Below are 26837 nucleotides of genomic sequence, written 5' to 3' on the forward strand. Positions count from 1 at the left end.
GCTAGGTAACTGAAAGAGTCACGTTAGCGGCAGTCTAGTTGCTTCATTATATTCGTTTTCTCAATCACCGTGTTTCCTGAGGAAACAGTTTCAGAGAAGGAAGCCTGAATTGGAAAGTGTGTCCACATCAGCTCCGATGTCTTTCTGCTTCTAGATAACCAGCAAAAGCAAGGAGTCCATATGGGAGTTCATCAAGAGCTTGCTGGACGCCTGGTCGGGATGGGCGGTGATGCTGCTCATCGGCCTGCTGGCAGGTGCGTGGAGTGTTTCTCTTGTACTTCAGGCAAGGGGGCTGTTACTTGAAATACCTAAGGGCACAGTACACGACGATACACGCAACATAAATCTATCATCAGTAAAGCAAAAAGACCCCAAGGCACGGACAGGCCCAGGTACGGTCATTGGAGCGCGGTACCGAGAAGGCGGGTTGGCCCTTTCCACACTGTACAAAGGTTTACCGCCATGCTGGCTTTTATTGAAAACACACCTTCTATAGTACTTGGCCACGTAGAAGGCGAGAAAGGACGGGAACATGTTGGTCTCTAAAAATAAAACATATGAGACTGGCGTTTACTAACACCGGCAGGCCCTGAGATGAATTGTAAACATCGAGAGACGCTCACGGTAACGCGAGACACCACAAGGTCTGAGGTAGGCCCGGGGCGGGGGGGTGCCTCCAGCCCATGGGTTGTTCTGACCCTCAGGGACTCCGTGTCCTTCATTTTTATAATCCCAGCACCATGTTTGTGAGCAGTAGCTGTTTCCAGAATGAATGAATGAGTATCTGGAGGGGACACCTCCCCTTTTCATAGAAAATGCACAGCCCTCCATGGAAATTGTTTCCTGAAACTTACTTGCTTTTAGGAGGCTGTCTAAGGAGAAAAAAATTTGATCATGCTGAAGAGATTCCCTTAAGAAACTCCCCCTGCCTGTAGTAACACACTAGTTCTGCTTATAGGACTGATCAGAGAATGGCTGTGTGATACAGGTTGAATATAGTACATACTCGCAGAGCACCTGCGGGGCATAGGGTAAAATTTTGTGATTAGAGGACTTTGATTTCTGGCTGCCCTGTCACTCGTTACATCTACAGTGGTAGGAGGGGCCTGGTTGCTGGGGAGGGGCTCCCTCTGCCTGGCATGTCCTAAAGGGCCCAGGAGAGTGCTGAAGGGGCAGTCCTCTCCTTCCGGCCACAACAGCTACCCACCCATTCCGCCCATCCTGTCCTTCTCCTCCCAGTGGCACTCCCGGTATATATTGGGAGCAGTGCTGGGAGGGAATTTGAGTTCATGGACATATGGTATTTTGCCACCCATTTGTTTGGCTCTATGAAGTCCTTTAAAGGTAGGTGGGGTGGGGGGAGGGCGGGGAGGGTAGTTTGCTGCGAACTTCGATGTCTTTCTTTAGAATAGATTTATAAAACTGTACCCTGTGTTATTCTTGGCTCCTGGGAAGGAGGGATGAATACGGGAAATGAAGGAATCAGAGTAGATGTCTTGGCGTCCTGCTGGAGTCACACAGCATAGATTTATCAACTGATCTCAGAGCCCTGTCGGGCTATCTTTAGCAAGTCAGATACCGACCATCGGGCTTCACTGTTAATCCGATTTCCATCAGTTCTTTCAGGAAGAATCACCTGGGGAATTAAAAAAAAATTCTGCTGCCCAGGCTTCAATTAAATAGTAGCTCCCTGGAGATGACACCCTATCATTGAGTAAAGCCCCCTTTCCCCTGTGATTCTGATATGCAGCCAGGGGTGAGGACTGCTGGAGAAGGGCGATCCCATGGTCACATCAGCAAATGAGTATAGGAGGGAGGCAAGAAAGAGATGATCTTGGCAGTGAAGGTGGCGAAAGTGTTCTTTTGATCTGGATGAAGGAAAAGCCAGAAAACTGCCCCATTCACCTTCCCGTTCCCCAGTGGCGAGCCCCAGGGGTCCCACTGTCTGGCTTGTCACCTCCGTAGTGGCAGGCAGCCCGGCATTATATTCCGACGCCCAAGACGGAGAGGCCCAAGCTGCGGCTCCTCTGCAGGGCGTTAACCAGGAGCCACCACTGGGTGTCGCTGTTGTCCCACACAGGGCAGTTTTTGTTCCAATGTCGTCACCTGCTTGAGGTGTTCTCTGACCACCTTTTCTAAAAGCACGTCTCCCTCTCTGAGCCTCTCGCCCTCGCCCACTATATGTATGTATGTGTGTGTGTATACACATATATATAAATACTGATCATATCAGGATGTGATAGGTATGGTGATGGGGAGTGCCTGGGAAGTACACTTAGCCCAGACTTAGGAAATCAGGGGAGGCTTCCTGAAGGAGGTGATATAAATGCCAGCATCTGGAAGATAAATAGGAGCTTGCCGGGTTGGGGGAGGACAGTGCTATCTGAGGCGGTGCAGAGAGGAGGGCCTGGTGTGCCAAGGAACACTGTGCGTGGGATTCGTGATGGAGAGAGAGGAGCCTGGAGAGAAATGTGGGAATGGTGGTCAGAGCCTGTGCGCTGCTGAGGATTCGGATGTTCTGGCTAGAACAGTGGGCGACTGCTGATGGAACCAGGAGAGTGGCAAGGCCAGGTCGCCTGAGGCTGGCATATGGCTGCCTTCGGGGAATTGATGTTGTAATAAGGATCTAGTAAAAGTGTGAAAAGTTTGGTAGCGCAAAAGTATTCCCTGCCTTCGTGAAAGACTGGAATGGGTTATTCTAGAAAGAGACCTAAAATGGCCTTCTCTGACCCACTGCACACTCGATTTTATCCCACTCCTATCGGCCTTTAAAGTAGTTATTTACATATGTAGCTCCTCAGTCCTTTATCCATAATTTTTTAAAAATCCAGAAAGTTCTAACAAGTAAGATTTTTCAAGCTGGATTCCATTTGATGGGAAAACTTTATTTCAATGACAAGGCAGTTATAAATGGTTTTGTCTCCATTTTGTCTGAATTGTCAGGTTTCCTGGAGGATATTCATGTGTGTGATGCCAGCATCCTGCCCCAGAAGCCGCTGAGGGGGTTACATGATTTATAGGGTGTAGGTACCCTGTTTCTAAGATTCGGAGGGCTGGTTCTGAAAGCTGCTCGGCCCAAGGGGCTTGCGGTGGGGGTCAGCGCTGCGGGTCTCTCCCTCCAACCCTATCGAAGACCCCCAAGGACAGCGTATCATTGGCCTTTGTGTCTCACTGGGCTGGGCACCACTTTTGCCACACCTGGTGCCCTGCCACTCGCTCAGGTGACCTCAAGACTGAAGAAAGAGGCTTCCTGGGTGCGTGGCAGCCCGGGGCACGGGCATCTCCGCCTGGCCCTCTGGGCGCACGTGCTGCCCTGGCCCATGCCTGCCGTCCCTCTGAGTGGCTCTCGCTGCTTCTTCCAGGCACCCTGGCCGGGGTCATCGATCTCGCCGTCGACTGGATGACAGACCTGAAGGAGGGCATCTGCCTGTCCGCCTTCTGGTACAGCCATGAGCAGTGCTGCTGGACTTCCAATGAGACCACGTTTGAGGACAGGGACAGGTGTCCCCTGTGGCAGAAGTGGTCGGAGCTGCTGGTGAAACACTCGGAGGTGGGTGCAGGGGCGGGTCCTGGCTGGGAGCCCCGTGGCTGGTGTGGGGGGACGTCCGAGCTCTCACCTTGCAGTGTCTGTCCTGACCGTCGTTGTGGCTACTACGAGTGCCACTTGGCTTTTTCTAGCTCTAGGGTTCAAACTTCACTTGGAAAATCCTTTTCCACTATTTCATGTCCACTATGTATGTATTTTCTTTAAAGCCTTTTGTTTGGCTTCATTTTTCTTACTGAGAGAGATCTCTTGATCATGCTGAAGAAATAGGGTTGATTTTTTTCCCTTCTGATTGAGAAGAAAAGTTTTTTAATAACAGATTTAGTAAGACATGATCCATATTCCGTGGGGCGTACCCATTAACGGGTACAATGCGATGGCTTTTAGGATATTCACAGAGTTGTGCCACCATCACCTCGATCTAATTTTAGAACTGTTTTTTTTTAACATGTTTTTTTATTCAAACAGTCGCAAAAATTATAATTATCCTCATCAGTTCACTCAGTCCCATGTTATTAATTTTTTCATCTTGGTCTTTTGTTAGCACTTTTATGAATTCATCAGTTTTCCATTAGAGTTCTGAAAATGCTTATTCATTCAGTTCAGCAGTATAGTCAATTACCAGAAACCTGTACTTGTCAGAGCCTTTTCCATGAATTCCTTGAAGATGAAACCCTTTTATAGGAACATTTTTGCAAAAGCATCAGAGTACACCCAGAACTGTCTGTAAATGACAAAAGACTTAAAAATGGCCATGGTTAAAGATTTGATGAAAGTTCATAATAATGCAGTTGACAAAGAAATTTAGTTATTTCTGAGATATACGTTTTAAAGTAATAACTAGAATTATGACTTATAACATTATACCAGGGCATATAAGATTTTTAGAATTTCATGTAATGTCTGAAATATTTATATTAACATATTTCCATACAAATAACCCAAAGAAAGTTTAGTATTAGTTTCTTTTTTTTTTTTATACAACACGTTCTTATGAGTCATCAGTTTTATACACATCAGTGTATGCATGTCAATCCCAGTCGCCCAGTACAGCACACCACCATCCCCACCCCACCGCGGTTTTCCCCCCTTGGTGTCCATACGTTTGTTCTCTACATCTGTGTCTCAAATTCTGCCCTGCAAACCGGTTCATCTGTACCATTTTTCTAGGTTCCACATACATGCGTTAATATACGATATTTGTTTTTCTCTTTCTGACTTACTTCACTCTGTATGACAGTCTCTAGATCCATCCACATCATCCACATCTAAACATGACTCAATTTCTTTCCTTTTTATGGCTGAGTAATATTCCATTGTATTCTTTATCCATTTTTATGGCTGAGAAATATTTCATTGTATTCTTTATCCATTCTTTATCCATCTTCTTTATCCATTTGTCTGTCAGTGGGCATTTAGGTTGCTTCCATGACCTGGCTGTTGTAAATAGTGCTGCAATGAATACTGGGATGCATGTGTCTTTTTGAATTATGGCTTGCTCTGGGTATATGCCCAGTAGTGGGTTTGCTGGATCATATGGTAATTCTATTTTTAGTTTTTTAAGGAACCTCCATACTGTTCTCCATAGTGGCTGTATCAATTTACATTCCCACCAACAGCGCAAGAGGGTTCCCTTTTCTCCACACCGTCTCCAGCGTTTGTTGTTTGTAGATTTTCTGATGATGCCCATTCTAACTTGTGTGAGGTGATGGTGATACCTCATTGTAGTTTTGATTTGCATTTCTCTAATAATTAGTTATGTTGATCAGCTTTTCATGTGCCTCTTGGCCATCTGTATGTCTTCTTTGGAGAAATGTCTATTTAGGTCTTCCGCCCATTTTTGGATTGGGTTGTTTGTTTCTTTAATATTGAGCTGCATGAGCTGTTTATATATTTTGGAGATTAATCCTTTGTCCATTGATTCATTTGCAAATATTTTCTCCCATTCTGAGGGTTGTCTTTTCGTCTTGTTTATGGTTTCATTTGCTGTGCAAAAGCTTTTAAGTTTCGTTAGGTCCCATTTGTTTATTTTTGTTTTTATTTCCATTACTCTAGGAGGTGGATCAAAAAAGATCTTGCTGTGATTTATGTCAAAGAGTGTTCTTCCTTTGTTTTCCTCTAAGAGTTTTATAGTGTCCAGTCTTAACATTTAGGTCTCGAATCTATTTTGAGTTTATTTTTATGTATGGTGTTAGGGAGTGTTCTAATTTCATTCTTTTACATGTAGCTGTCCAGTTTTACCAGCACCACTTATTGAAGAGACTGCCTCTTTTCCATTGTATATTCTTGCCTCCTTTGTCATAGATTTTTTGACCAGAGGTGTGTGGATTTATCTCTGAGCTTTCTATCCTGTACCATTGATCTATATTTCTGTGTTTGTGCCAGTACCATACTGTCTTGATGACTGTAGCTTTGTAGTATAGTCTGAAGTCAGGGAGCCTGATTCCTCCAGCTCCATTTTTGTTTCTCAAGATTGCTTTGGCTATTTGGGGTCTTTTGTGTTTCCATACAAATTGTAAAATGATTTGTTCTATTTCTGTGAAAAATGCCATCGGTAATTTGATAGGGATGGCATTGAATCTGTAGATTGCTTTGGGTAGTATAGTCATTTTCACAAAATTGATTCTTCCAATCCAAGAACATGATATATCTCTCCATCTGTTGGTATCATCTTTAGTTTCTTTCATCAGTGTCTTATAGTTTTCTTCATACAGGTCTTTTGTCTCCCTAGGTAGGTTTATTCCTAGGTATTTTATTCCTTTTGTTGCAGTGGTAAATGGGAGTGTTTCCTTAATTTCTCTTTCAGATTTTTTCATCATTCGTGTATAGGAATGCAAGAGATTTCTGTGCATTCATTTTGTATCTTGCAACTTTACCAAATTCATTGATTAGCTCTAGTAGTTTTCTGGTGACAGTTTTACATCTTCTTTTCCGATTTGTATTCCTTTTGTTTCTTTTTCTTCTCTGATTGCCATGGCTAGGACTTCCAAAACTATGTTGAATAAGAGTGGTGAGAATGTACATTCTTGTCTTGTTCCTGATCTTAGAGGAAATGCTTTCAGTGTTTCACCATTGAGAATGATGTTTGCTGTGGGTTTGTCATATATGGGCTTTATTATGTTGAGGTTGGTTCCCTCTATGCCCACTTTCTGGAGAGTTTTATCGTACATGGGCATTGAATTTTGTCAAAAGCTTTTTCTGCATCTATTGAGATGATCATATGGTTTTTATTCTTCAATTTGTTAATACAGTGAATCACATTGATTGATTTGCGTATGTCGAAGAATCCTTGCATCCCTGGGATAACTCCCACTTGATCATGGTGTATGATCCTTTTAATGTGTTGTAAGATTCTATTTGCTAGTATTTTGTTGAGGATTTTTGCATCTATATTCATCAGTGATATTGGCCTCTAATTTCTTTTTTTGTAGTATCTTTGTCTGCGTTCGGTATCAGGGTGATGGTGGCCTCATAGAATGAGTTTGGGAGTGTTCCTTCCTCTGCAATTTTTTGGAAGAGTTTGAGAAGGATGGCTCTTCCCTAAATGTTTGACAGAATTCACCTGTGAAGCCATCTGGTCCTGGACTTTTGTTTGTTGGAAGGTTTTTAATCACAGTTTCAATGTCATTACTTGTGATTGGTATGTTCATATTTTCTATTTCTTCCTGGTTCAGTCTTGGAAGTTTATACCTTTGTAAGAATTTGTCTATTTGTTTCAGGTTTTCCATTTTATTGGCATAGAGTTGCTTTTAGTAGTCTCTTAGGATGCTTTGTATTTCTGCAGTGTCTGTTATAACTTCTCCTTCTTCATTTCTAAATTTATTGATTTGAGTCCTCTTCCTCTTTCTTGATGAGTCTAGCTAATGGTTTAGCAATTTTGTTTGTCTTCTCAAAGAACCAGCTTTTAGTTTTATTGACCTTTGCTATTGTATTCTTTGTTTCTATTTCATTGATTTCTGCTCTGATCTTTATGATTTCTTTCCTTCCGCTAACTCTGGGTTTTGTTTGTTCTTCTTTCTCTAGTTCCCTTAGGTTTAACATTAGATTGTTTATTTGAGATGTTTCTTGTTTCTTGAGGTAGGCTTGTATAGCTATAAACTTCCCTCTTAGAACTGCTTTTGCTGCATCCCATAGGTTTTGGATCATCGTGTTTTCATTGTCATTTGTCTCTAAGTATTTTTTGATTTCCTCTTTGGTTTCTTTAGTGATCTCTTGGTCATTTAGTAACGTCTTGTTTAGCATCCATGTATTTGTGTTTTTTACTTTTTTTCCCCTGTAATTCATTTCTAATCTCATAGCCTTGTGGTCAGAGAAGATGCTTGATATGATTTCAGTTTTCTTAAATTTACTGAGGCTTGATTTGTGACCCAAGATGTGATCTATTCTGGAGAATGTTTCATGCACACTTGAGAAGAAAGTGTAATCTGCTGTTTTGGGATGGAATGTCCTATAAATATCAATTAAATCTATCTGGTCTATTGTGTCATTTAAAGCTTCTCCTTCCTTATTTATTTTCTTTTTGGATGATCTGTCCATTGGTGTAAGTGAGATGTTAAAGTCTCCCACTATTATTGTGTTACTGTCGATTTGCTTTTTTATAGCTGTTAGCAGCTGCCTTATGTATTGAGGTACTCCTATGTTGGGTGCATATATATTTATAATTGTTATATCTTCTTCTTGGATTGATCCCTTGATCATTATGTAGTGTCCTTCCTTGTCTCTTGTAACATTCTTTATTTTAAAGTCTATTTTATCTGATATGAGTATTCCTACTCCAGCTTTCTTTTGATTTCCATTGGCATGGAATATCTTTCTCCATCCCCTCACTTTCAGTCTGAATGTGTCCCTAGGTCTGCGTCTCTTGTAGACAGCATGTAGATGGGTGCGTCTCTTGTAGACAGCATGTAGATCGGTCTTGTTTTTGTATCCATTCAGCAAGCCTGTGCCTTTTGGTTGGAGCATTTCATCCATTCACGTTTAAGGTAATTATGGATATGTATGTTCCTATGACCATTTTCTTAATTGTTTTGGGTTTGTTTTTGTAGGTCCTTTTCTTCTCTTGTGTTTCCTACTTAGAGAAGTTCCTTTAGCATTTGTTGTAGAGTTGGTTTGGTGGTGCTGAATTCTCTTAGCTTTTGCTTGCCTATAAAGCTTTTGATTTCTCCATCAAATCTGAATGAGATCCTTGCAGGGTAGAGTAATCTTGGTTGTAGGTTCTTCCTTTTCATCACTTTAAGTATATCATGCCACTCCCTTCTGACTTGTAGAGTTTCTGCTGAGAAATCAGCTGTTCACCTTATGGGAGTTCCCTTGTATGTTATTTTTCCTTTTTCCCTTACTGCTTTCAATAATTTTTCTTTGTCTTTAATTTTTCCAATTTGATTACGCTGTGTCTTGGTGTGTTTCTCCTTGGGTTTATCCTGAATGGGACTCACTGCGCTTCCTGGACTTGGGTGGCTATTTCCTTTACCATGTTAGGGAAGTTTCAACTAGAATCTATTCAAATATTTTCTCTGGTCCTTTCTCTCTCTCTTCTACTTCTAGGACCCCTATAATGCTAATGTTGTTGTGTTTAATGTTGTTCCAGAGGTCTCTTAGGCTGTCTTCATTTCTTTTCATTCTGTTTTCTTTATTCTGTTCTGCAGCAATGACTTCCACCATTCCTGTCTTCCAGGTCACTTATCCATTCTTCTGCTTCAGTTATTCTGCTATTGATTCCCTGTAGTGTATTTTTCATTTTAGTTATTGTGTTGTTCATCTCTGTTTGTTTGTTCTTTAATTCTTCTAGGTCTTTTTAAACATTTCTTGCATCTTCTCGATCTTTGCCTCCATTCTTTTTCCAAGGTCCTGGATCATCTTCACTATCATTATTCTGAATTATTTTTCTGGAAGGTTGCCTATCTCCACTTCATTTAGTTGTTTTTCTAGGGTTTTATTTTGTTCCTTCATCTGGTACATAGGCCTCTGCCTTTTCATCTTGTCTGTCTTTCTGTGAATGTCTAGAACATTGTCATCGCCCCCAAAGAATCCTTTTTGGATCGGCAGTCACTCCCCATTTCCCCACGTCCGCCAGCCCTAGGCAACCATGAATCCACTTTCTTGTCTCTGCAGATTTCCCTGTTCTGGACATTTCATGTAAATGGAATCATACAATCAATCAGTGGACTTTTGTGTCTGGCTTCATTCACTTAGCGTAATGTCTTCCAGGTTCGTTTGTGTTGTAGCATAGATTGGTACTTTACTCCTTTTCATGGCCAAATAACATTCCATTGTCTGGATAGAGCACATTTCATTTCTCCACTCATCAGCTGAGGAACATGGGTTGCTTCCACTTTTGTGCTATTATGAATGATTTTCTTTGAACGTTTGTCTGCAGGTTTTTGTGTGGACGTATGTTTTCACTTCTTTTGGGTAGATACCTAGGGGGGGAATTGCTGGGTCACATGGCAACTCTATATTTAACCTTTTGAGGAGCTGCCAGACTCTCTTCCAGAGTGACTGCACCACTTGAGACTCCAGCAGCAGTGTATGTGGGTTCCAGTTTCCCCACATCCTCACCGACCCCAGTTGTTATCTGGTTTGGATTATAGCCCTCCTAACAGGTGTGAAGTGTTGTCTCATTGTGGATTAAGTTACCATCTTCCAGTGCATCTTAGGAGCACGTTACAGAGGATGTTTGTGGGCCTTCTGTGATGGGAATATCCCAGGCCCAGGGGATGTAACAGTGAAGCACAGACCTGTTGCTTGCCTTCATGGCACTCCAAGCTTCAGATCCACATACACATCTTAGCTGGGGAAAAGGGTTAATTTCTAACCGAATTCAGTGGTTACCACAATGACTGTGGGTCATCGACAGATCAGAAGCCCAGGTGAGGGGGAGTTAGGTTGGAACGATTCACATTAGGGGCAATGTGAGGACCATTCAAGCTAGAAGTGTTCTTGGAAGATAGATGTGATCCCTTTATTCTCCTCTTCCTTCTCCCGCTCTCTTGCCCTATTGACTTAATGCAGCTGAAGACATTTGGAATGCACTTTGGCATTTGCTAAAGCTCTTTCTCAGTGGAGTTGAAAATTAATTCCTTCAAATCTCAGAAGTAGACCGGGATCTTGAAATCTCATACGTTCTCAGTGCTCTCCATTACTTCCAAAAATAAATTCTCTACTTGAGTTGATGGAGGTGGGCAGGCAGAATTGGCTGGGCGCCATGTTTGATTTCTTCTCTCCTAATTTGGGGGGAAACATGGCCGTCTAGCTTTTCAGACATTTCTAAGATTTATACTTTGATTCAAAGAATTACTGTTATCAAGGGTGAGACGTTATTTTTAGTCTCAAAAAAGTCCATTTTTCGGGCTTCCCTGGTGGCGCAGTGGTTGAGAGTCCACCTGCCGATGCGGGGGTTCGTGCCCCGGTCCGGGAAGATCCCACATGCCGCGGTGCGGCTGGGCCCGTGAGCCATGGCCGCTGAGCCTGCTCGTCCGGAGCCTGGGCTCCGCAATGGGAGAGGCCACAACAGTGAGAGGCCCGCGTACTGCAAAAAAAAAAAAAAGTCCATTTTTCACTAGGTGAAATGTATTCCTCGGTCTGATTTCTCACCACATAGGGTGTGAATATCTGTGATTGTTAAGGCTAGAGCCGTCTCCTGGAGCGTGTTTTTGCGTTTTACAGGCACACGTGTAGCCGTGCCCACAGCCTGGCTTGTAGGTGCCCTCACTTTCCCTCTCCATCACGTGCGGCATCCAGATGGTGGCAAGAAGCTGAGGCCTGGAGAATTGTGGTCTCTGCCCACAGACCAGGTCCTCAGCCTCAGAGACCCCAGACTGTGTATTTGGTTCAGAAAATGTTCCCCACACATCAGATAATTTGAACTATTGGGGCGGTGCCTGAGACTGCATTTCCAGCCCACACCCAGGTCCAGGGACCACATCTGGGTAGCAGTATTCTAAAATGCAGTTCCCACACTTCCTCACTGGCAGGGCAGCTGCGTGCTGCGGCACGGATGTGGCCTTCATGAAAGCAAAGAGGCTGATCCACCATACACGAGACCAAACAAACCTTCCCGGGGCTCGAAGGCAGAATTTTCTCTTACACCTTTCATTAACTTGAGGGCCCGGAGCCATTAAAACCAAGCCTCATTCACAGTTTCTATGACTGCTGAGATCTCACCTGGTAGAAGGTGTGTGTACACAGCTCCCGGAGAAGCAGCCAGCGCTGTGTGTGTGAACCGACTGCAGCAATAGCAGCAGCTGATAAAGCCAACCCTGCCTCTTCGCTGACACAGGACCCGGAGAGAAGCTGCCTGGCGGAGGGGCAGGTGCGTCGCTCGGTTCTGCGGTGGCTCACGTGTTCTTTCTTGTTCTGTGTCTCGTTTAGGGTGCCAGCGCTTACATTCTGAATTACCTAATGTACATCCTGTGGGCGTTGCTGTTTGCGTTTTTGGCCGTCTCCCTGGTACGAGTATTTGCACCATACGCCTGTGGCTCTGGTATACCCGAGGTGAGTGGGGGCTGAATGAATTTCTTTTGTGCCAATAATAAGAATAGCAAATGCTTATGTGGCACTTCTGTGCTAAGCACGGTTCCAAGCATTGGACATCTGTTCACTCATTTAGTCCTCACAGGGAACCTATGAGGTAGGTACTGTTATTCTTCATTTGACAGTTGGGGAAACTGAAGCACAGAGAGGTTAAGTAACTTGCCCAAGGTCATTAAGCCGGTGAGCTGGGAGTCGAATTCAGCTGTCTGGCTTTATGCTCTGTTGCTTCTCAGATGCTTAAATTCTTGTCTTTACAAACCAGGCATAACTCTTAAAGCCTGTGGAGTCAGAGTCCATCAACCACACACACAAACGTGGCACTCTAGTAACTCATAAGTGCGTCTGTGGTAGAACGTGAAAGAGGACAACAGTGGAGGTTTACTGCTCAGAAAGCTTACTGATGAGTAGACTCCCTCACCACGTTTTGCTCTTCTGGTGACAGGGTAATAGCAATCTTTAAAAAATGAATTCCACGTTCAGTACTTGTGCCGTGAATGCACCCTTGTGGGTTCAGAGTTCTTCTAAATATTTTTCAGCACTTTCTTATAACCAGAGTATGATGGAAGTGACCTCATCGACCAGGAGGAATGCCCAAGACCAAACTTCAAACCAAGGAGATCTGCTGGGTTAGAATAATGATGCTTGAGCAAATTCCCGAAAAGCCCACATAGTAAAACTTTTAGCCAGAAATCATTTTAAAAGCTCTTAGGTGATCATTCTAATCATTGCTGTTCCATTCTCCTTCAAGTCGGTGCTTCAGCAGCGCCCATAGACGGCGTAGATGCCGAGTCAATAAAGATGTGAGCGGTCATGGCAGTGCACCCACACTCTTTGGTGGTGTCGCCAGCACCGCCGCTGGTCTGGACAGTTCATGCAAAGGGCTGGGGTAATTGAAGGATCATCGAAAGGAAAGCTCAACATTGTCTTGATCCAGGAAAAGATTAAAAAAAAAAAAGACTATTTCATGCTGAACTTTGGATGGTTTATATGAGCATGTTGCTGCAGGAGCCTGAAAAATAAGCTGCAATACCATCCTGTTTCCTCGGTACAGCCAGTGCTGCTCTAAGGCACCATATGCATTCCTAAAAATCACAAAACTGCATCATCAAAACGACAGAGCTTGTGGGGAAGATGGGGCGAGGGGCACAGCACTCAGAAACTTCACTGGTGACACATGAAAAAGATGGGAACCTCATAAAAGCAGTAGCAGAGTTAGACACACATTAAATGGTTAAGAAACGTGTGAATACTCCCCTAGTGCATGCGTGAGCTGGGAGTCGTCTGAGACGTGTGCCTGTGTGCATTTTGTGTAGCCCTGCACGGCTCGATTCGCAGCTGCAGTTTTCCGCCTTGTGTTTCTCCCAGATGAAATTGTGCAGAAACAGGTGTGAAATTGGCATTATGCTCAAGTTCTGCCCTGACGCATGAATGACACTGGAACAAATTTGGGTTTTGCAAACAAGTGTTCAGGCAGAACTGACTGCGTTTTATTGGATATCGAAGACCGAAGGCACCTGGGACACTAAAAAGAACAGATTACTGTTGGCATCTTGGTTTCTGATCGCAATGCCCAACAGCAGGCGCTTTTCGACTCAAGCCGCCTATGAAAATAAGGAGATGGCCAGTGGGGAACTGGTGGGGAATTTAAAGCAGCAATAAAAGATGTGGGGGCAATCCCATCTTCCCTTTCCAAGAACCAGAGATGCGTGGCTTAGCTCACAGACAGACAGGGAACTCTATCTGGGAGGGGCTGGCTGGACCTGGTCTTTGTCCAAAGCGGGCATCTTTATTTGTGACAGCTGAACTCAAAAGGAATAAACTACTGAGTTGAGCATTGTTTCCTGTGTGACAAAGCACAAGGAACACACTGACGTGGATAAAACTCATAAAAGCGGTATCAAGTGAAAAAAGTAAGTTGCAGAAGAATATCTAAATAAAGTATGAATCTATTTATGTAGAGTCCCTAAAACAGCCAAAATGAAACAAGCATACTGTTTAGTGATACACATATGTGCTAAAGCTATAGAGAAAGGCAAGGGAATGATTGGAGGCGGGAGGAGGAAGGTTCCACTGAGGAAGCAAACAGGGCTTTCAAAGGTACCTGCTCTTCTGTCCTAAACTTGGTAGTGGGTACATGAATATGCTTTCAGCCGCATATAATATGTAACAGGTTCATGTTTCTATTTATAAAAGAGTTCACAATAATCTTTTCAAGTACCAGGAGCCCAGTGGAGATTTCATAATTAAGCTTTGGTTATTATGATTCAGTAGTAGAAAATTTTCCCTGTTATTATAGTAGAGCTTGAAATTCCTAACCTAAGGGTGCAATACCTACCCCAGTTCTTGGAGGAGAGGGGCAGAGTGAAAAGTAAGTGCAAATAAGTAGTTCCTGGATATAAAGAATGTCTTTTCAGTTAAAACCCAACCAACTATGCAAACAGCTCTACTCAGTTTGAGATACAGGGCTATTCTTCACTTCAGGAAAGATACTAAATGAGATCTTTAGAAAATACACTTCCCATCGTAGGAGGTGATCTGCTGTAAGCTGTTCCTGGTGTGCAGTGTCTGAACAAACTTTGAAGGCAGTGCACTTCTACACAGGTTAAAAATCACTCATCCTTTATAATGTTTGCTTCTGAAACATTTAGATTACTTTGGATGACAACGTTACTGACCAGGGTTCTTGACCTCCTTAATCAATAGAATGTGATCAGAGGCCAGGCAAGAAATTCAGGCAAGGCTTTATTGGGGCCAGAGCTGCAGCAGGGAGGGAGGGAGAACAAGTAACATGTGCCCTTGCTGGCTTACTTGCTGGGGGGCAGGGCGAGCTGGTTCCTGATATGTGGTGAGGGGAGGGGTGTGTCCAGGGGTCCGGCCGGAGGGGAGGCTTAGGGGGTCTGCCCACCCCTTTGGTGGTGTTGAGTGCAGCGGGCATGCGTAGTGCCCTGCTTTTGCTCCTGGCTCTTCAGAAGTGGCAGTGGGGCTTTTTGGTCTCTTTGTATCTTGTTGTCCAGAATTTGCCCCAACCGGGCATGCATGCAGTTACTTTTAGTCCCTTATAATTTCTCTGTATTTTGTTGCTAGATGTTTGTCCAGGTACAAGCATTGCAGCACTGCAGCAAAGGGTCCCAGGTCCCAGCCAGTGTCAAAAATTCCTTTGAAACGTTAAAAAAACCCCACAAATTTAGAGACCATTTCTTTTCTGTGTAATAAATGGTCTTGTATTAGCTCTACAAAGCACATTTAAAAGTCCACACTAGTTCTTGGGCTTCAGAACTTAGAACGAACTGGGCAAGGATGACTCTACTACTGTCTGCTTCATTCATAGAACCACTGTGGACCGTATAAGAAATCACGTCCTCCTACGGACTTGCCTGGTAGCACAGTGGTTAAGAATCTACCTGCCAGGGGCTTCCCTGGAGGCGCAGTGGTTGAGAGTCCGCCTGCCTGTACAGGGGACACGGGTTTGAGCCCTGGTCCGGGAAGATCCTACATGCCGTGGAGCAACTAAGCCCGTGCATCACAACTACTGAGCCTGCACTCTAAAGCCCACGAGCCACAACTACTGAAACCCATGCGCCTAGAACCCATGCTCCGCAACAAGAGACGCCACTGCAATGAGAAGCCCGCGCACTGCAACAAAGACTAGCCCCCGCTCACTGCAACTAGAGAAAGCCCGCACGCAGCAACGAAGACCCAATGCAGCCAAATAAATAAAATGAAGGAAAAAAAAGTAATCATGCCCCCCTAGAACTTACTTTGAGTTGATGTTTCAGTTCTATACAATGTGAACTCTCTCACAAATATTTATTTGCCAGAGAGGTTTTAAAGTTACCACCATCAAGTCACAAATGTGCTGCAATACATTGCCCTAAAGCCCTGCTTGATTCAGTCTCTGTTGATCCAAATTAAAGCAAGCGATTGGATTTTGGCATCTACTGGGAATGAATTTGCCTTCTTTAGTCCCTAGTTTGATCATGACAATTTTATAAAGTCATTTTAGAGAATTACAAAATACCTCTTACATTGTTCAATTCACCACATGTCATGGCTGGCAAAGGCTCAGGTAATTTAGAAGCTTGTAATTTTCTAAATGGTGTTACGCTCTTCAGCTGTACCCTGGGGTCCAAATCCACATTAACTAACTGACAAAAAATTATAGATAATTTTATTCTAGGCAACACAAAAGGGCAGGATAGTGGCAGGCATACTAAAACGTCCCTTAAGTAAAGGGATCTGAGATCCCCAGAGCACAGGCTCAAATAGGCCCACTAGCACTAGTTAAAGACCAGTTTAACCACTGCTAGTTTGTCTGCCTTTAGTTAAAGGCTAGTTCAAGAAATACCATCTGATTGTAGAGCTGGAAGCCCTCACTTGTGTTCTCTAGGAAGGATCTTAGTGAGTTCTTTCGAATGGATGCCCACACGCTCGCTCACTGTTGGTCTTTGTCCTTGAATTAAGAAACAGATCTCTATCAAGATCTCTGTCTTGTGCCATACACAACAGGCCGTCGGCTGGATTTGGCCCGTGGGCCATAGTTTGCCGACCCTGATCTAAAGTTCAATTGATACTTTGTTGTATTTGCTTTGTCACATATCCAGCCAGATGTCCCTTTATCTTGGCCATCTTTTAGTAGTGAAAAATTAACAGTTAAAATCAATAGATACAGAACAGTTAAAATCAATTTTCAACACAACAGAGGGTAAAATGCACAGGATAAATGCCATAAATAAAATGAGACTCTGATAATTATTTATTCAGTTCTCATTATGATCTCTCATTACTCTCGGACTTATTAAGATTTACTATGCATTGAAATTGTTTCAGGGTTCCATTAATATATAAAATTAGGCATTAATTTAAATTCTCAATATAAAATTATAGCTAAATTAACAACTAAAGCAGCCTGTCCTCCATATGATTAGTGAATCTCAGTTTGAAAGATGCTTCTCAGAGGAGGGAGAGGTTACTTTCCTAGCCGTGGTGCTGAAGCGGCTCACTCCCTATCGTTCTCCATCCTGTGTTTCAGATAAAGACCATCTTGAGGGGCTTCATCATCAGGGGCTACTGGGGCAAGTGGACCCTGCTGATCAAGACTGTCACCCTGGTGCTGGTGGTGTCCTCGGGCCTGAGCCTTGGCAAGGAAGGGCCGCTGGTGCACGTGGCATGCTGCTGTGGCAACTTCTTCAGCAGCCTCTTCTCCAAGTACAGCAAGAATGAGGGCAAGAGGCGCGAGGTGAGCAGGTGCAGGATGAAGCGCCCTCCCACCCTCTCCGGGCTCACCAGTACCCGCTGATTTGCCGGAAAGGCCTCGGGCTGACGGGGAGCTCTTTGCTTCGCAGGTGCTGTCAGCTGCGGCCGCTGCTGGGGTCTCTGTCGCCTTTGGTGCTCCGATCGGGGGTGTGCTTTTCAGTCTGGAAGAGGTGAGCGTGGGCTCTGGAGGGCCCCGTGGTTCTGAGCGCCGAGGAACACATGGGGGGTCGGGGCGGCAGGAGGCTTCCCTCTCTAGCCCTCTGAGGACTAGATGCGAAGGAGGATTGAGAGATTCCTGCAGCTCATTAAGGAGCCGCAGTGTTCGCCATGAAATACGTGTTTTCGAGTCCTGTTGAAAACGTGCCAGTGTGATTTCTGGGGGAGATTTGCAGTCTCCTCTCTTGTTTTCATAAACAACACAATGAAGCATTTTTATGTTTTGCAACGCAAATGGATCTAGTCCAGCAGTTGGCCCACGTTGTCTGTAAAGGGCCCGGTAGCAAATATTTTAGGCTTTACGGGTCTCAGGGCTCGGTCGCAACCACTGGGCTCTGCCCTTGTAGCGTGGAGGGTGCCGCAGACAACACGCACGTGCGCGGCGTGGCTGCCTTCCCACAAGACCTTCCTTACGGATGCTGAAGTTTGGATTTTATATCATTACCACTTGTCACTAAGTCTTGTTCTTTTGAATATTTCACATGTCACAAAATAATTCTCTTTCCCCAACCATTTAAAAATGTACAAACCATTCTTAACTCATGTGCCCTCCAGATACGTTTGCTGGGCCAGGGGTTTCAACCCATGATCTGTTGCCTGGAGAATCAAATCAGAGGTTTCTTTTCTTTTAGGAGGGTCTCTGTGCCATAAACAGAATTATGATGAAGTGTTCTCATTTCTCATAAAAAATAGCTCAAACACACCTTGACTAGTATCCGTTCCAATTTTAGACATAGAGTCCTTTAAATATCTTTGTTAGTGCATTTGGGCCATACTCACACCTAGGTTGAGGAAGTGCCCATCTTTGGTCTTGAGTGTGACTTTGTGGCCTATGCCAGCAGGTGGCTGCTGATCAGGGGCTGGGGCTCAGGGCAGCTCTTTCTTCCGCCAGTCTCTGATTTTCCACCTGTTCGTTGGTCGCAGGTCAGCTACTACTTTCCCTTAAAGACCTTGTGGCGGTCCTTTTTTGTGGCCCTGGTGGCAGCCTTCACGCTGCGATCCATCGATCCCTTTGGGAACAGCCACCTTGTCCTCTTTTACGTGGAGTATCACACGCCCTAGTACATGGCCGAGCTCTTCCCCTTCATCCTGCTTGGGGTCTTCAGGGGCTTGTGGGGAACCCTCTTCATCTGCTGCAACATCGCCTGGTGCAGGAGGCGCAAAACCACCAAGCTGGGGAAGTACCCGGTGCTGGAGGTCATCGCGGTGACCGCCATCACTGCCATCGTCGCCTACCCCAACCCCTACATGCGCCGCAGCACGAGTGAGCTCATATCCGAGCTCTTCAATGACTGCGGGGCCCTCGAGTCCTCCCAGCTCTGTGACTACATCAATGACCCCAACATGACGTGGCCCGTGGACGACATCCCCGACCGCCCGGCCGGGGTCAGGGTTTACACAGCCATGTGGCAGCTGGCCCTGGCGCTGATCTTCAAAATCATCAATACCATATTTACCTTTGGCATGAAGGTAAGTGAAGGGGAGGGAAGGTGTCAGGGGAGGGAGGCAACCTTTGTACTTCTGGGGATAGCACCCTACTCCCCAGAATAAGATTGTGACGAGGGGAAAAGGGGAGGTGACCTTATTGAACGTTCTTATGCGCAGGGCACTTGACATTCTTTTAATCAACAAGAAACAACGCTTTTGATAAACAGCAAGCCTATGGAATAGAGATTTATAACCCCATTTTACAAGTGAAGAAGCTAAGGCTTGGAGTATATCATTCATATGGAGACGTGTACAGCTTGGTGAATTCTCACAAAACATACACACTTGTGTGACCAGCACCCAGGGTCAGGAGCAGAACACTGGGAACCCTCCAGAACCCCCTTGTATTCCATGACTGTTGCTTTTTGTGGTATTCTTACGAATTAAAAAAAAAAAAGTCTAGGCACTTCCCTGGTGGTCCAGTGGTTGAGAATCTGCCTTCCAATGCAGGCGACATGGGTTCAATCCCTAGTGGTAACTAAGATTCCACATGCCGAGGGGCAACTAAGCCCGCCTGCCACAGACTACAGAGCCCACGCGATCTGGAGCCCCCATGCCACAACTAGAGAGAAGCCTGCGCGCAGCAACGAAAGATCCTGCGTACCGCAACTGAGACCCGACACAGCCAAAGTAAATAAATAAATATAAATAAATAAATATTAAAAAAAGTCTGAGAAGCTGTGCACTTGGGTGCAGTGGTCAAACACAAACCTGAATTTTTGCTTTAAGAACAAGGAAGGATGAACGTTATTAACTAGGTGACGTCTGATGCAAAGGGATTTATTTTCTTATGGTTCCTGCTGGGAGAAGTCTGCTGTGAAGGTACAGGGGATTAAATGATGGGGGGGATAAGGGGTGCTCAGAAAGGAACAATTTCCTCAGGAATGTCTCACACTCTGGAAATCACACCCCAGGATCCAAACTTAACTTGAATTTGGGTAAAGATCCACTTGCATCCTCAGATTGATGACAGCTGGGGGGTGGGGGTGGGTAGGGGTGACATAAATGCAGCTCCCAGTCAGGATCGGCGGTCACATGCAGTCTCCACGAACAGAGTCAAGTCTGTTCTGTAGCACATGTCTGATCACTAGAGGAATGAACATGTTTTTCACACAGCAAATATAAAACACGCTATTACCAAGGCCTTTCAGTTTCAATGGTCTATTTCTTTGCTGCATCTAGCCTGGCTTGAACATTATGGTAACATGATTTATCATGGTCTCCAGTCTTTATTGTATGAGGAAGATGAGAGAGAGACGCAGACAGACAGACACACACACAGACACCAACACCAGTGTGGCCACAGTTAGAACCCAGTGGACCAATTTTTACCCCATGCCTCTTCACTTGACCTTCGGTTTTACTTCTCTTTCAGTACGCCTGGGATACAAATGAAGACTATCTCTTCAAAGCAATGGTGGTTTTCTCCATGAGAAGAGTTCCCAACAGAGAAGCAACTGAGTAAGTAAGCAATGAAAAGTCTAAATTGATTGTTTGCAAGTATTACTTGAGACAGGACATTAATTCAAAACTCAATCTTGAAAATAAGGTATACATCTAATTTTTAAGGGACCCACATTTTAATTAAACATTATAAAGAACCTTTATAATCTAGCTCAGCTTATAGTTTATATCATGTTCTAACAATGCTTTTCATTTAATAGGCACTATGAAGATAAATATAAAAATTTCTAGTTACATGTCATAAGCTTTCTACATTTCTCTCTCTATATATATTATACATTATAGGTGGAAGTTATATAAGTTGAAGATTAAGATGCTGACAAGGTAGGTTTCATTCTGAGGCCTCTTCTTTCAGCTTGTAGGCAACACCAAATCTTTGTAGGCTCACATGACCTCTTCTTTGTTGAGCGGGAAGTGGCAGCGGGGAGAGTGAGCATTCTGGTGCCTTTTTGGATGAGGGCGCTAATCCTCTCTATCAGGGCTCCACCATATGACCTCATTTAACTGTAATTATCTCCTTATAGGCCCTATCTGCAAATATTAATACATTCACATTAGGGGTTAGGACTTGAACATATGAACTTGGTGGGGGCAAGGGGATAAGTGCATAGCACTCATTTTGAAAAGAACTTACATATGTATAGGTTCATCGCACCGTTGGTCTCTATCGTAGCACCTTGTTTATTTTCTTCAAAGCCTTAGTACAACTTTTAATAGTTTTACATTTGAATCTGTTCTTCCGAAGGATTCTTCCCTATTTGTGGTGTTTCCTTCCATCTCCATTTGTGATTAGGGTAACACTCCTGGTTTCTCTCTACTCCCTTACTTCACTCTTCCCTTGAGAGGTGAAATGACTGATTTGATTGGTGGGCTGGAAGGATAAACTGGGCATGGGTTTGCTTCTCTTGAGGAGCCGGCCTGCCCTCAGCATGCATTTTTCTGCGCTGCCCCCCACACTAAGTACAGAATCAGGCCCTGCCTGGGCAAGCTTACACATCCACGCGGCTGTCCGTGCTGTCCAATGTCAGTTGAAAAATTGAAAAGCGCAAACCTAGATTGGGGTCAACAAATTGTTTTCCTGTAAATGCTCAGGCAGCTTGAGTCCCAGCAGTACTGCTCTCAGGGGGCTGAGCGATGAGGGCTGCCTCACGAATCGGAATGTGTTTAAGATGCAGTACAAGTGCTGCCGCCTAACGGTGGCTGCTTCTTTACATGAGCAGGTTTCCTCTATGGGAAAGGGCACCGCACAATGCAAGATGAATTGAAAACAACTTCCCAGACAGGCTGCCTCTCCCGAGTGTGGTGGGTAATAGAAAGGCACCACTAGCTTGGCAAATGGATCCGATTTTAAATGTGCTTTTCCGAGGTCTTTTGGTGCCAGTGTGAGGCAGAGTGGATTCTAGAGGGTGGGAAGTATGCCTGTTAGGATGGCTTTAGGGATTCAAATCTTGAACATTGGCCGGTTTTTTAAATCGTTTTTTTCCTGTCCTGTCACTGCTTATTTCTATGGATAGTGCAGAAAACTTAGAGCTACTGAGATGCACTGGGTGGAAGATGTAAAGAGTAACTCACTAAAGATAGTCAAATAATGCACAGAGTAATGAAGACTCTTCGTCCCACCTTTCACTCAGTCCTAACTACGGTATCTCATATCAAGCGCGATCACCTCCAGTGACACAGGGCTCAGTGTCTCCTCTGCATATTTGGGAACGTACCGCCAGCCTACCCTTGACCCAGTATAAGCTGGATTGACTCTGCCAGAGGGTGTTCTTCCTAAAGCGAGGTCCTGGCCACATCCATGAAGGACTTGCAGGAGAGCTGAACGGGTCCAGTCACCATGACCCCAAGCGGGCAGTGGAAGAGAAGGTCGAGGTTCCGAGAGGCAGAGGGCGAGGCCCTGCAGAGCGGGTGCGGCGTGTCCACGGCTTTCCCCGCAGGACAGGGGCGGGGATGGGTCCCGGTGCGGGTGCACCACGCAGCCCGCTGGGAGCTGACAGCTGGGTCCATGTGATGGGCGCCCACTAGCGCCCAGGCCACACTAGTGGCCCCCTTGCACGTTCCCCTGCCCACCTCAGGTCAGGCAGAGCTGCTAGCAGAGAGAGGAGTCGTCTGCGAGAGGAGAGGGGGGCACATCCCTCCCCAGCTCGCAGACGTTCCCAGGGCCACTTCCAACTGCCACCGGAGTAGCAGCACCTGGAGCGCGAGCCACCGTGATGGTGTCCCCAGCCACTGCCACTGTCCCGTGGGTGGAACAGAAACCGGCGCCTGCCTCTTAGCTGGAGAAGTCTGAAGGCAAAGGCTGGCTTGAGCCTCCATGGCTGGGTGAGAGAGGGCGGCTTTGCCAACAGCCTGCACTGGGACGGCTGCCTGCACTGGGACGGCTGCCCGCCCGGCCCGGGGCCAAGCAGAGGCCTCCGGAGGGAGCTGCACGAGTCGCTGCCCGTGGGGCCCGAGATCCAAGTGCAGGGCAAAGGGAAGGCGGCAGAGCGGGCAGGGAGGGGCGAGATGGAAGCCTTCGGCCCCGGCCAGAGTGCGTCGTCCTTGTCAGGGGAAGGGGCAGTGCACAGGTCCCCAGACGGTCTCCTGAGGCCCCCCGGGTGCACTCTGGGTGGAGAACGCTAGGACCCGCCCCGGCAGGGTCCACCAGCGGCCAGAGGGCAGCACAAGGAGCCTGGCTAGGGAAAAAGAAGCTTGCCTTTTTCTCTCCTGTCGGATCCCCGCGCTCTCCCACCTCCCTTTTCCATCCCCCGGTGAGCGGGACTGCGGGGAGGTAAGGGGCGAAGCGCAGGAGGGGTGGAGCCAGGAGAGTAAAAGAACAGAGCAGGCCTCTGAGGCCAGCACGGCCGGGGGCGAGGGAAGCCCTGTGTTAGGGGCGGGAAGACAGTTCGTCTAGGTTTTGATCAGACCAGACCGGCCTGAGCTCTTTAAGGGCCAGAAGTGACAGGCAAGCTCCATCGCGCCTCCTCGAGATGCTGTCAGGGAGTGAGGGAGAGAAAGAGCTGACAGAGCGCCCAAGGCAGTGGCGTGAGAAGCAGAAGCCTCTTCTTCACGGCGCTCCCCTGAGGCCGCCTGTGCCCTACACTGCTGGATGGGGGGCCAGAGAATTAAGTAACCTCTGTTGGAAGCCTGCTGTGTAGGCTGCTAGGTAGGCCCTGAGATGTAAATGATGGGTAAATCCAGGTCGCACACAGCACAGGCCCACACCCAAGAAGCCGGCCCTGGGAGTCATGGAAGACAGACGAAATGTGACAGAAACAAGACAGTTCCTTTGAAAGCATTACTTACAAATCTTGATATCCAGTGGTTTTCTTGCTCTTCCCTGGATTTTCTTAAAAGTAGAACGGAAGAGGGAAGGACAAGTTTATGTTGTCTGAAAGTAGAAAGTTCTGGTTTCATTGGATCAGATTACTTGAAGGTTTCTTGGGACTTTGATTGAAGATGGTAAACAGGTGTTTTCAAGATTTTATAATAAGGTTTAGGCCAGGTTTTCTAAAATAGTTTCATAGGAATTTTTAAATGTTGAAAGTATTATCTCAGGAAAATATGATTGAGTTTAAACTTTAGTCTATTTTCCAGGAAAACTGAGAAATCTAGTTGCCTGGTTTACTCCAATATTGGTTGTTTAGAATAATTTATCATTTTTAGCAGGAGAGGCAGAAGTCTAACTCAGGCCTAGCGTTCCCTTTCTGAGTAACATGATGTAGGGCACGGACTGGATTTCTTCCTCTGCCTAATTATTCAAGGATAAGCCTTGTGATCTAAGAACGAACGACATGCTCTTGTATCCACGGTAAGGGGATTAACGGTCTCGTGCCTGTTAAACAGCAGCCCAGCTCCTGTTTAGTCCTTTGATTTCCAGAAACAAGAGCCCAATTCTTCCCACCCTAGTTGGCCCTGTCTGGCGCCACTGATGAGGAGTGGCAGTGGAGCCAGTTCTGAGACAGTTACCTTCAGACCAGGGCTCCCCACACTTGAGGGATGGGAGTGGCCCTTTCTACCCTTTTAGTGATTTGCTGACAGGAGCGACTGTATATGTGTAAATACTACAGCTTTGCGAAGCAGTCGGACAAAATTATTATTCCAGTGAATACAAAGAGTTCCATCAGACCCATCTATATTTACAGATCTTGAAAGTGTAGGTTTGCTGTTTAGCTGTGCTGATGCCATTTCAGTCATTTATTTATTTATTATTTTTATTGAGGTATAATGGACAGATCCCGTTGTATTAGTTGCGGGTATACGGCACAATGATTTGATATTTGTGTGTATTGTGAAATGATCACCTCAGTAAGTCTAGTTAACATCCGTCACCGTGCATCGTGATGTAATCTTTTTTCTTGTGCTGAGAACTTTGTAAGATTTAGACATTTCAGTTTATTCATTACATCAAAACATACTTTAAAAGACACGTTTAGTTCAGTAAGTGCTGTTGGCTGATTAATGTTTCATTTTGTGCAAATCTTAGAGGACATTCAGTGTGGTCACATTTAGAAGAAAGGGCGTGGAAGAAGTCACGCTGGTTGGACATAATCTGTCACTGGAAGGAATCTGCGTCTTTTGGTCGCCAAGTAAATTATCTACCGAAACCCGTAAAATCACTCTTCGTGGTACTCCCTTTAGCACCCCCTTTCCTTACATGTACACTTCCTCTTGGCTACCTCTATCTGCACTATATTCAGGAGTCTTCTTACACTAGAGAGTTGTCTGTGTTATGTTGTCTGAATATTTGTGATTGGGGAAACAAAGTTTTAGGGAAGTAATCTCCCTCCTTTCCTTCCTCCCTTTTCTGTTATTGCCGTGCTGGCCCAATTTACTTTCTCAGTTACTCTCTCTTGGAGTAATGTAGAAACAGTGAGTAAAAACAGTGGAGCTCATTACTCCGTTCTGTTAGTTCATTCATCCACCTATTCACATCACAGTCACTGAGCGCCCACACGGGCCACACTTCAGGAATACAGGGCCGCACAGGGCAGGGTGGACTTGGGCCTTGGCCTCGTGGCCCAGGGCCCAGAGAAGTCTTGTGTTGCAGATGGACAGAGTGTTTGATAGGCTCCCAGGGAACGCTCAGCTGATAAAATTGAAAACGGTGCTCAAAGCTTGGAGACTATGAAGCTCTACTGTGGGTAGAAATTAGAGCCCCTCCTGACAAAGACTGTGGACAAACCACGTGGAATCCAGAAGCTCTGTGCCCTCTCCTCTGTCCTGCATCTGTTCTCCGACGGAGCATGGAGCCTCGTGGGCAGATCCGGGCATCTCGGGAGTTTTGGCTCCCACTTTGGTTTTAATCTTCTGGTGAGCTCACACTGTGACCTTGATCTTCAAGCGTCTTAATAGCACTAAACTCCTAGACCTGGCACTTATGGGCAGGGTCGTGCAATCTAAATGCCCCTGCAGTAGAACGCTTTTCCTAACCCTCCCTAACCATAGCGGCTAACCCTTGTTAGCTCTCGGTAAACATCTGTGAGTGAATGCTTAACGTCCTGGCTCTTAAACCAGGGCCCCGTCTACTGGGCTGCAGTGGACACAAGCAGACGGTGTCCCACCCACCATTTCTCCCTCGTGTTGCACCTGAGTCCCCTGGGCGGATACGCCCACGGTGAAGGTGGCGGGAATGGCCACAGTAGAAGGAGCTCCCGGCCGCCTCCATTTTATCTCTTGTTGGACCTCAGTGTCTTACTCTTGAGGTAGCCAGGACATCCGTTAATTTCCCAAAGGGTCATCCAGACAAGGAGGAAGCCCCAGCCCACGGGGGTGTCTCCATCGTCCTCTGCAGCCTCTGCCTTGCAGCTGGCTCCAGAAGCAGGGCTGTGCTTTCCCCTGGCCCTTTCCCCACAAGCTCGCTACTTTGGGAAGTGGGTTTACTCATTACCAGTTCAACTGCCTGGATCGGAACAAAATGTAAACACATCTCTGTAGTTCTGTTTCTGTAGTTGATATTTGTAGAGCAGAAGCTTACTGTTTTGTGTGCTTAAAACCTTTGACTTACTTTTCCTGGCTAAACTATCATGTAGGAGGGATACTTACTGCTCTTCTACTGAGGAAGACGCTAAGCAGTTAACCGTACCCTCACTGACACACGAAGGTCTCAAGCCCTTTCTGGTAACTCACGCAGAGTGCAGTGCCTTGTCTCATGTCTAGCAAATGGCAGGGAGTAAACTTCAGAATAAAAGCTTGATTTATAGAGTTTCAGCCCAGGTTGTTTTGTATGTAACAGTAACTGTCTCCACTGAAAATGTTGAGTTTAATATTTTCAGCCAGCAATTTTAATGTTTTGGACATCTTTATTTCTAAGTAGATAACATATTTTCCTGTTATTTGCTGAGGTGCTGTGTTAAAGCCT

The 26837-nt window shown here is 45.5% G+C and overlaps 1 protein-coding gene across 1 annotated transcript in view; it reads left to right on the plus strand.

Moving 5' to 3' along the window:
* Positions 1-26837, plus strand: part of LOC309978901 (H(+)/Cl(-) exchange transporter 4-like) — a gene marked incomplete at its 3' end in the record, with an annotated part of 164979 nt that overhangs the window by 42047 nt on the left and 96095 nt on the right. The window contains 8 exon segments of the mRNA XM_082865565.1: positions 155-254; positions 3363-3550; positions 11915-12037; positions 17106-17312; positions 17419-17499; positions 18470-18604; positions 18608-19015; positions 20409-20494. Of these exon segments, the coding sequence (XP_082721691.1) occupies positions 155-254; positions 3363-3550; positions 11915-12037; positions 17106-17312; positions 17419-17499; positions 18470-18604; positions 18608-19015; positions 20409-20494 (1328 nt within the window).

Source organism: Leucopleurus acutus (assembly GCF_964270905.1).
Source record: "Leucopleurus acutus genome assembly, chromosome: Y".
Taxonomy (NCBI): domain Eukaryota; kingdom Metazoa; phylum Chordata; class Mammalia; order Artiodactyla; family Delphinidae; genus Leucopleurus; species Leucopleurus acutus.